Source organism: Cydia pomonella, chromosome 7 (assembly GCF_033807575.1).
Source record: "Cydia pomonella isolate Wapato2018A chromosome 7, ilCydPomo1, whole genome shotgun sequence".
In the NCBI taxonomy this organism is placed as follows: domain Eukaryota; kingdom Metazoa; phylum Arthropoda; class Insecta; order Lepidoptera; family Tortricidae; genus Cydia; species Cydia pomonella.
The window spans coordinates 18963475-18974156 of record NC_084709.1 but is presented as its reverse complement, the minus strand read 5'-3'; the positions used below and the strand labels follow the sequence as shown (position 1 = coordinate 18974156).

The 10682-nt window shown below is 35.3% G+C and overlaps 1 protein-coding gene across 2 annotated transcripts; it reads right to left on the bottom strand.

The window, feature by feature from the left end:
* Nucleotides 1-7146: 7146 nt before the first annotated feature.
* On the bottom strand, nucleotides 7147-9985 carry LOC133520067 (larval cuticle protein 1-like). Of its 2 annotated transcripts, XM_061854358.1 has the most exons (3): nucleotides 9883-9985; nucleotides 7999-8123; nucleotides 7147-7381 (listed from the first exon to the last, which is right to left on the bottom strand). In XM_061854358.1, exons 1-3 carry the CDS (start codon nucleotides 9889-9891, stop codon nucleotides 7177-7179), a joined length of 339 nt encoding a protein of 112 aa, XP_061710342.1. In that variant the 5' UTR covers nucleotides 9892-9985; the 3' UTR covers nucleotides 7147-7176. The 2 variants fall into 2 exon arrangements, with proteins under 2 accessions (XP_061710342.1, XP_061710343.1); XM_061854359.1 differs by lacking the exon at nucleotides 9883-9985 and having other exon boundaries at nucleotides 7999-8129.
* Nucleotides 9986-10682: the final 697 nt, after the last annotated feature.

The following is a 10682-nucleotide window of genomic DNA, read 5'->3' as shown; positions in this document are numbered from 1 at the left end:
ATATTTTTATGATTGAGATATTGATTGGTAACAGATTCAACTGTTTCATTCACGTGGTGCAAGTGCGTGGTGGAGTTTAGTATGTCAACCACTAGTTCCTGTATGCATTGTTTCATTAAACCTCGTCAAGATTTTTTTTTTTACCGCCTACTTTTTTTTTAATATTTATCCAACTAAAAATTAAAAACATGAGCGTATGCCGTTCACAATTAACAATTGTTTTACCTTTGTGAGCTCCTAATCCGTCTTGCGTTGAACTCGGCTAGCTACTGTAACCGTGGGATCCAAATATTCCATTTATAGGTGCAGGGTTGCTTTGTGCCGATATTTTTTGTTATGCCATCACTCAAACGTGAGCCCCGCACACGTCTCTTTACCTACCAGCTGTTTAGGATGTACTTAAACGTTCGCCGATGTTCGAACACCACGAACCGAAGTCATTTACCAATTTTAACTGAAAATTACCATAAACGCTACCAGCTGCAATGCCTACGCAGGGATTATCCACTCATATGTTGCACAAATACCCCTCGGTGGTCTATTACAATTTAGCGCTACAACGGATCCACTGTTATGCATTAAATGATTATCACGAACTGGCATTTTGGAGTTACAAATGTATAGGTTGTAACGAAAATTACATACCAGTCAGAACTATTAACAAGAGTGCTTGGAAGACAACTGTAACATTATTTCAATTATCGAGGGCTATGTCTTGATTTGAGCACTTCGTTCTCATTTTAGTATTAGGTACGACAAGAACATATTGGTGGATGTTTCTTACACTTTACTATAATAATTGATGTAATTAGGTACCAACTTAATGCTAGATTAATGGATTAAAAATATTTAGAGGGATGTATAATTTGATCGTCCATACAAAAAGAGAAAACGTTTTTCCACTTCTAAATATAGGCTGTTTATTTATTCACCTGCATTTATGTGGTGAATATATAGGTCATACTGGGCAACTTTTACAATGTGACCAACCCCGATATCGCGAAAAAAATGTTGTCTGTTAAACGCATTATAAAAAAACTGTAAAATCTTCGCTGGTCTCAGGTATTGTAAATGTGTAAAATAAAAGTGGACTGTAGTATAAATGCTGATTTACTTCCAAATTACAAGAAATACAAAAAAAAAGTGGCAAAGTGAATAGTCGTTGGGAATCGGAAAACAACGGTAAGTTTTTAAAGCTCTAGGAACTGTCATACTTTTGAATACCAAATTGCCATAGTTAAATTAGAACATGGAGACATTGAATAACGATTGAATTTATACATTTAATTAAAAAATATGCAATCTGAATGAAATTGATTGTAACAATATTTTGATACATTAAATTATATTATATATAAAATTATTGATTTTTAATTGCAAACATTAATGACTTCACCTAACGAATGAAGGATCAAAAATTAGTCCATTTTTGAACGATTCGTAACTAAAACCTAACATAGGGCCCACAGCGGGGCAGGGTAAAAGCTGCCAGTGGTCAGGGCCGCAGAGAGTGAAACCAGCGTACTATACGCGGCGTGTCCAAGATTACTGCCTTCTAGAAGATACTCTACCGACATGAGAATAACTCTTAAGTTCATGATGATGATGACCCTTGATCCAGCCACCCATCGAGAGTCTCTCTAAGTCTGTTGGTGTTGGTCGAGACCGTTCGCTGAGACGACTATCGGCACAATTATCGTCGAATCAACATCCCACATGGCGGTTATCTCGTGAGCCAAGTGTAGGTACTTGCTGGACTTGTCCTTTTCGGCTTTCACGAGATTCTCATCATGGGGGATGGTGACTACGACGAGCACGGCCCGGCGCTGCAATCAGTCTATCAACACGTTGTCGGGCTTATTGGCTACAATAATCCGGGTCAGTAATAATAGATCGATCCCAATAGAGCGTGGCACGATCATTTTCGAGAACTGGCGTAGGTGAGTACTTGTAGTACGGTACTTCGCGGTCCACAAAGCCGTGTAGAAGAGCAACTTGCTGGTGAATAATCCTGGCTCGGAGATTATGTCTGTGCAAGTACTCGCCGTTAGCAAGATGAGAACTGTTGAAATATGCAATCTCTATTCGTTACTTGAATTTACTCTGATTGTCTATGGTTAGAAATAAGTATATACGTCTACGGTTTTTGATGTCTTTTCTCTTCCACCATGGCCTCCAATAGATTTGGCACGTAATGCTATTGTCCTAAATATTTAATATAATTAAAATTTAATGTTCTATAAGTAATTTAAAATTAATTTCATATTTGTCAGCCGTTTCTCCAACTCTTTATAATAAAGAACGTTCGATGAGCCTCCGAGGTTTGATTTGTGGTAAGCGACCCACGCGCCCCGTTGCAACACACCTGCAAAGCTTTCTGTAAGTTGCAAGATCTGCCGACCCATCTGGCGTGCAGGTCTCTCAAGAACAACCGGAGATGATATGCCTGAGGCCTGAGTGACTCTCCGGGACGGTATTAAAAATACTAGTTTAGAATATTCATGGAATAAAACCTAAATGTAAAAAAAAAACACAACTAAAGAAATACATTAGAATATTAGTTTCATTATTTTTCAGCATTTCAGATATAATAAATAATTTGTAATTGATTATGATGATTTCATGTAGTCTTGTGTGGTAGCTTTAGAAATAAGTTAACGCTATACATAAAAATTTTATTTTTATTTTTTAATGTTCATGGAAATTAACAGAGACATCGCCATCATCATCATCATCAGATGGCACCTGCAGCTGCATTACTGTTGCAATGGTCATGTAAACGTGGGAACGTTAGCTCTAAACTATTTTGTCACTGACGTTACGAAGGTTATAACAAGTATTTCAAAGACCCTTTGTTAATAAAAGTGTTGGACAAATTTACACAGATCAATTTAGTCCCACAGTAAGCTCAATAAGGCTTGTTTTGTGGGTATTAGACGGAAATATATGCACAGGGTTTTTTAAAACACCGTGTGTATCTCCGTAAATATGTTACAGAGAATATGGATGATGAAGATGACTGATGGTAAGCGACTACCGCCGCCCATGGACAACTGCAACACCAGTGGGTTTGTAAGCGCGTTGCAGTTTGCGTTGTGTGCGTTGACTGTTTGAAGGTCGTATGGGTCTGGAAATCCCGCAGGCGACAGTTCATTCCACAGTTTAGCTGTGCGAGTTTGAGAAAGTTTCAAAAATTGGAGTTTGAGCTTAAATTAAGTGACTTTGAGAAGGTGCATCCTTGAAATTAACCGACTTAAAAAAAATAACGTGTACATAATTTATAGTTATGTATAAAAACTTATATACATAGAAAACATCCACAACTCGGGAATAAATACCTGTGATAAACACACAAATAAATGCCTTTACCAGGATTCGAACCCGGGACCTTCTGCTTCCTAAGGTAAAGTCATTTCCTCGTCACTGACGAAACCGTTTGTTATACGGATACATCAATTAATTATCAGTCGAAATGAATCTGCATAATACTATAATAAGTTACCTATATCAAGCACAGCTCCAGCAACCGTGGCCGTACACTCCATTAATTATCTCATTAGAAGAAGGTCAGAATTGTTTTCATCAAATGCGTCAGTTGGTCTACAGGAGATAAGATCTAGTTGCATGTAAAAAAACTCGCATGCGATACGGTAAACATTCTGCTACTGCGTCGCAGCGTCAATAATATTAGTAGCATCGCTAATTAGTGGTGCCTAAATAAAATACATTAGTAAAAAAGTTGTTGTTATCCTGCATGTTTTTCACCCTAGCATGTTAACATACTCGTACATGAGTAATGTGTGTATATTCTTTTTTAATACAGTTGCTCAAAAAGTGCTACTTTACGTAGGTGTTTAGCGTGCGGAAAGTTGGATTTCGCCAACTAGTGCTTTTTACTTTTCCACTTGTTCCAATTCATGACTACTTATTGATGAGTGTTAATGTTAGTTTCCTTTAAAAGTCGTAATCAACATAAAAACCTACTGTTAATAAAAATAATACATATAAGCATATTTCATATTTTATTACTTACCTCTTCATCATTATAACACGTTTATTTTTTAATATTGAATATTGAAAAACCGTTCTTAATAAGTTGTCTGAATGGAACGGAATAGCTGCCGAAACGCCTGTTAAAGCAGATGCGTTTTTTCTTACTGCAAGAATGTTTTAAGTTACCAAAGGCAACATTCGATATTGTTTTCATACATTTAAATATACGATACACAAATAATCGTAAATAACGATACTTAGGTGATAATAGTATAATATTTCATATTTACAATTGTTTATGTCTTATAGAAGTTATAGAACATGCATATAAAAAGTACTTGTTGTTTTTCTTATTTTTTCGCAACTGTATTAAAAAACTTCGTTCGATACACGTGCGGAAATGTCATTCTTCACTCGTCCCGAGTCTTGCCACTCGCCTACAACTCGTGGCAAGATATCTCGGTACTCGTGAAGTAAAGACATACTTTCCGCACTAGCATCGAAATGTACTATTTCATCACACTTGTTCTAAAAAGATCTTATTTCATGCAGGTGTACTGAAGGACAAAGGCCTATACGTTCCCGCGGGAGTCATTAATTGTTTTTTTTATTATGTCACTAATCCATACAAAACAAGTAGCGTAAACGAGTTTTACTTTAAAAATACTGACGTTTATAATTGAATATTTTTGTTTATGTTTAAAAATATATGATTTAATTTAATAAGTTATATAAATATTTTTATATAAATTTTCAGTCGTGGCTGAATGCTGAATAGGTTTGTGCCTTTGTTGCCTATCTATCCTGTCAATAAGTAACAATATGGCGGACGAATGTCTGATATGTCACCGTATTTAAGAATTATTTCGCATAAACTTAGTTTTTATTTCGCAAGTATGATGAAAAACACTGTGCGTAACTCCGGAGGTAAGAATATTGCAATTTCGGGTCTTTAATACCACCCTCCCACCCTCGTATCCAAAATTTATTTTACCCCTCTCGTTGCAGAATGTAGTATTACCAGGTACGGCCAAAATAAGGGAAGGGTTATGAGTTTTACAGTTTATTATATTATATTATCTTTATACATATAAAACAAAATTTTATATATGTACATAATTCGTTTTCTAATACCCTTAACACAAGCCTTGAGCTTACTGTTGGACTAGGTCGATATCCCTCCTCAGAGTAGTTAGACCAGAGGGCCTACCGCGAATGTTACGGTAGGCTCTCTGGTCTAACTATAGTTAGTCGTCGTCTTGTCGTTTGTCGTCTCTCTCTATAACTCTTGCATATTCGAGCGATATAGAGCAGAACGAAATTTACATTTTCAATTTTCGCGGTACGCTCTCAGACATTCTCAACGTTTCATGTGTAGTAAATTTATTTATTTTATAAATTGAGGCGTCCCCGCGCTCTCTTTACAGACAAATGTAAATGAGATCATTATGTAATGCACTCCATAGGTTGAGGAGAACTCCTAGCGTAAACGGTAGCTAACTAAAGACCAATGTCATTTTAAGTAGTAGTTTTTTTGTTGTTGTTTCAAGTATTATATTGACACCATATGATTACCCCAAAGGTCTAATGAGATATTTGTTTGTCATGAGAACCATGATTTCGGTCTCATAAACATTGTTCACCGTTTGTAGTGTTATGCCGTGAGACAACGGGCCCCAGATCTCATTTGATTTAATTATAACATACTAATTGTTCAGTGTTCTGCGACTGTTATGATTTATTGCAGAGTTAAGTAACACTCCACACTAATGACATAGTAACCGTAATACGGTTTGCCTTATTATGGGCAGTATTTTGTAGAAAATAACAATGTAATATTTAACATTTTAAATAAATACTGGATAGACCACATCTCGTTGTCTCTGTAACGCTTTAATGTACCTATGAATGAATGAATGAATGAATTGTTTATTGCATATCACAAGAGTTAGAGTTTAGAGTTGGAGGCAGATAACAATTTTCGATTGGTGGCGGGCCCGGGCCCACAGACCTATCAACTACTTTTTGTTCCTGTTGGGCACTTGGACATAAATGGGCAAGTTTACTAATGCTATTTTAGTATACTAGTAGAACTTTTAAATATAGTTTCTATAATAATGTTTCTAGTTAATTTAAAAATTGTATCGTATAAGTACGAATGGTATTACGGAAAACTTTTAGAACATTAATTAATTATTATTTGTATTGAATTGCCCAAGTGGCATAAATGGGCAGTTTACTTATGCTATTTTAGTATTCCAGAACTTTCAAATATAGTTACTATAATAATGTTTTTAGTTACCTAATTTAAAAATTGTTTCGTATAAGTACGCATGGTTGTACGAGTATCACGGAAAACTTTAAGAACATTAATTAATTATTATTTGTATTGAATCAAAACTGTACCTATTCAATATCCTTCCTATCTTACTACTTTTGAGATATGTCTACTATTTCAAAATGTAGTCCATAAAGAAACAAATCAAAAATCATTAATAATAAGAGCCAGCCCACTGCAGTCAAAATTATAATTATATCTGCCTCTATATTCTCACGAGACGCCATTCAATATATCTACTGCAAGATAACATCGTAATAATTGTTTGCCATAATATGTTATTACAAATTGTAACATTCAAAATAACCCTGCGTTCTGCGTCCGTCTTCATCGAGGTTCCTAATTGAATGTCTTTTTTTTCTAACAAAACCTAAATTGTGCGAAAATTTCTCGAAAAAACTCATGTCGAACAAGCGAAACATTACGAGTCATCATTAAATTAGTAATAACACCATGTTTAGGCGTTAAATTAAAATAATATCCTTTGTTCTCTTTAATCAAGTTTATTCACAGAACATGTCAACAAAAAATAGTATAAGTAAACTTAAAAAATAATATGGCAGTGAGAATCAAAATAACAAAGAGTAACTATAGAAATGCGAAGCGGATGCCGCGCTGAAGCCTAAAATTTACCAACTGAAGCGACCAACGCGACGATGCGACGGTAACATTGACAGTGAACAAAGATAGTTGTTATTCTCATAAAGCAATATGTTTTATAGCAATCGTGTTTCATCCCATTATCAATGGTCGCTTCAGTTAAAAATGTATTTATTTACTAGGTAGGTAGCTAAAAGTCCGTGTAGTAGTAGTAAGTGCCGTTGGTCAGGTCTGTCCGGTGTGGCTTAAGCTTGCACGGGGATGTCTGCGCTTTCCGGTTGGAAGCCATTTTCATCAGCGACGTAGTTGACGCTGTGCTGTTGCCCGAGCTCGTCGGCGTAGCTGTATGAGCCGTGCACGACTACAACTTGTTGGGGCTTATTATCCTCGTCATTCACGGTTCTAAGCTCGCCGTTCTCGTTCTTTTTGATGCCGTCTTCAGTTTCGTAACTGAAATTTTGATAAATATTATTTAATGCGCTAATGTTTGAAGGCAAATAATTTGAAGTGATTGCTATGTTTTGACCTCTTGACTGAATTAAATTTCTTAAGCTTTCGAGATAAATTTTAACCCACAAAAATCACTATTGCAATTAAAGTAAAGGGGTTCACTCATACTACGATTCCATCTTTACAATCCGTCGTTACAGATCGATCAAAACGACGGATTGATAGCGTATGTTAATATCGTTAACGATTTACTCAATCGAAAACGTTATCGGAAATCGCAACAAAAACCCGTGCTATCATGAATATCGTTACGATGAAACATCCCTCGATCGCGCATCGATTGTAACGACGAATTGCTCCGTGTATGAGCCAGCGCTCAGAGGGATACAGCCATCCCTCGATCTTGTATCGATAATAACGACCAATTCCTCCGTGGGTTGACTGGCATTTTTGAAACGACAAATCGCCACGATTCACGTCACATTGATCGAAGCGATTAATCATACCATGAGTGAACCCCTTAAATTCTACCTTAAAAGCTTTCATGACCCTTGATTAAAAAAAATGGAAACCACATATAGACAGTCCGAGGGTGCTCAAGAAATTATCGTACTTACTTGTAAACGTATCCACCCTCGGGCTGCTGGTTGAATTCTGCGCTAATAATCTGAGGCACGGGTTGGTCCGCGGGAGCAGCCAAGGCGACGGCCATGAGGGCGACAACACAGACGGCAGCAAAGATCTGCATAGAAAAATAAAAATCTGTTTTAAAAATACCAAATAAAAACAAAGATGGGTGAAGTGATGGTTCATTTCCTGGCACTTGGTGGTGTTTTGTTTTATTCATTTACTTACGTATTTATTATCGCGGTAGGAGGGTGGGAACATTAATTGACATTTCAATTTTCTGACTATAATTTTATTGGTTCTCTACATTTAAATTGAAACGAGGAATTCGCTAATAGTATTTTTTTTTTTTACTAGGATTTGTATTTAATTCATTATATTTTTTAATGTGTACTTATTCTAAACTGGCGTAACACCAATTCTACGCTAGAAGCTAGGTCTTATTTCGATAGAAAAAAAACATGATGATGATGATAATGATTAATTAATCTGACGTTGTCTGTCATTGTCAATGTTTTAAACTGGTCCATTGTAGTTTTAAAATAATTTTGATAAAATATCAGATTTCTACGACAATTTGTATATTATAACGGATACTGATACACGAATACGATACCACCAGGCTTTCATACAGATACGATACGACGGTTCGACGGATAAACACTAAGGAATGTAATGTAATTCAATGTTTGTACCGATATCTTCGACGAATCATTTTTGCTATTTTTGCAGTAGGTAAGGGACAAAACAGTATTTGGTATACTTTGGAGGAGTATAGACTTCATCGATCCATACGGCTTTGTCCATTTTAAAAACGATTAGTAGATAGTAACGCGTTGCCGACCCTAAACCCCCCCCCCCCCCGTTTAGGGTCGGCAACGCGCATGTAACTCCTCTGGAGTTGCAGGCGTACATAGGCTACGGAGACTGCTTACCATCAGGCGGGCCGTATGCTTGTCTGCCACCGACGTAGTATAAAAAAAAATCTCTTTGTTTTGAAATTCAATCAATACGTCGTATTTAATTGACAATGTCAATTCCAATATTACGACAGCTAATTTTTTTTCGTGATGAATGGCAATGGCATTTCACCTATTGTGCCGTAGATTTGGTAAAATCAGAACATTTATTTTTATTTTTTTGTAATTTTTGTAATAAGCCATATTAAATTTATATTAATATATTGCAGTGTTCAGGAAGCAAAATACTTCCAAATCATATGTAAAATTTCAGGTTTTTTAAAAATGGAATGTTGTCTATTGCATGTAAAAAATACGCAAGTCACTGTAAAGTTATATAACGGGTTGGCACTGATTGAGTAGTATTACTAGAACGTTATTATTTCGCAGATTAGCAAAGTTATATTTTTGTTTTAATTAATATGGATTTCCGCAAAGTAACGCTTGTTCCATTACGGGTTATTAAGTACTTTCATTGTTAAGGGATTCTTTTAACTAACCCAATGTCAACACCACTTATAACATAAATAGATATAATATATATGTATATGTATATGAATTGTAATAGTGGACTGTCTCCTATAGGTAATAAAAAGTTAAAATATATAATTAATGGGGGGACCTAAAACAAGTATCGTACCCCATGTAAATAAAATTATATAATTTTTTTTTATGTTAAGTAAGCAATAGTAGGTATATGTAAAACAGCAAATTATTAAGCACTGACAAGAAATAACACAGAAATTAAAACTTTTCCAAAATGTGTGACAGTGGAAACTCTCGGTGCATTAATCCCAATCTCGCTTTTGCAAAACGCAAATTTAAACCGTTGAATTCTAATTCTAACTACACATAACACCAATTTAACCCACTCCAATAAACACGTATAATAATAAATTATAGTTAACAACTCACTAGTTTCATTTTCAGTAATATCTGGGTTGCTTCTTTGAGATGAGAAACTTATTAGCGACTGATGCCATAATGCTAGAATCTAATTCTTTTATACGCATTTCCCTGCAACCTAATTCTAAAAATGTAAAAATCATGCAAATTCAATACCGGTTGTCCGAATCTGTCATCGAAAATCAGCTATACGTACATGACCGAGCATTCATAATTTGGAAAACCTAGGCACGCAAAGTTCAACTTTCGGCTGGTTGCGACAAAGCTCAATATTGAGCTCGTAAATTGAAATACTTAGGCCATTTAAAGTCCAATCGTGATAAGTGCACCAGACAGCTAATCGTCTCGGCTAAATATAGACCATGTGGATTAACATATTTATAGGTACATATTCTTCGTGTTGAGGTATGTATATGTTAGATAAATAAATGAAAGAAAATCTACATATTTCATTCAAAATCTCACAGTTACACATTTTAGAAAAGTTAAATGAATATTTCTCCAAATTGAGAGCGTTTTTTCATATGTGTGAATTGGAACATTTAAGTTCACGTTATAATCGAAGCTCTGTAAGAAATAACTTATAACAGTTGTGAATTAACCCTTACATATAGTAGTATGGATATATGTGGCTTAGACCTTTCGTTTACCTGATAAAGCTTCATATACACCGTGTTTTTATTGAATTTCGTTAACTTCGGGGTATCAGTAAGTACGTTTAAGGAAACTAAATGGCATAGTTAATTTACAAAAAAATTTTTTTTGTTTTTTTTACTATTTTTATAAAAAGTAACGTTCTAAATGTTACA

Bases quoted from the DNA above. Each gene is read 5' to 3' on its own strand.
- LOC133520067 (XM_061854358.1), bottom strand. The intron at 7,382-7,998 runs GTAAGTACGATA...TCAAAATTTCAG, and splicing joins GAGGGTGGATACGTTTACAA to TTACGAAACTGAAGACGGCA.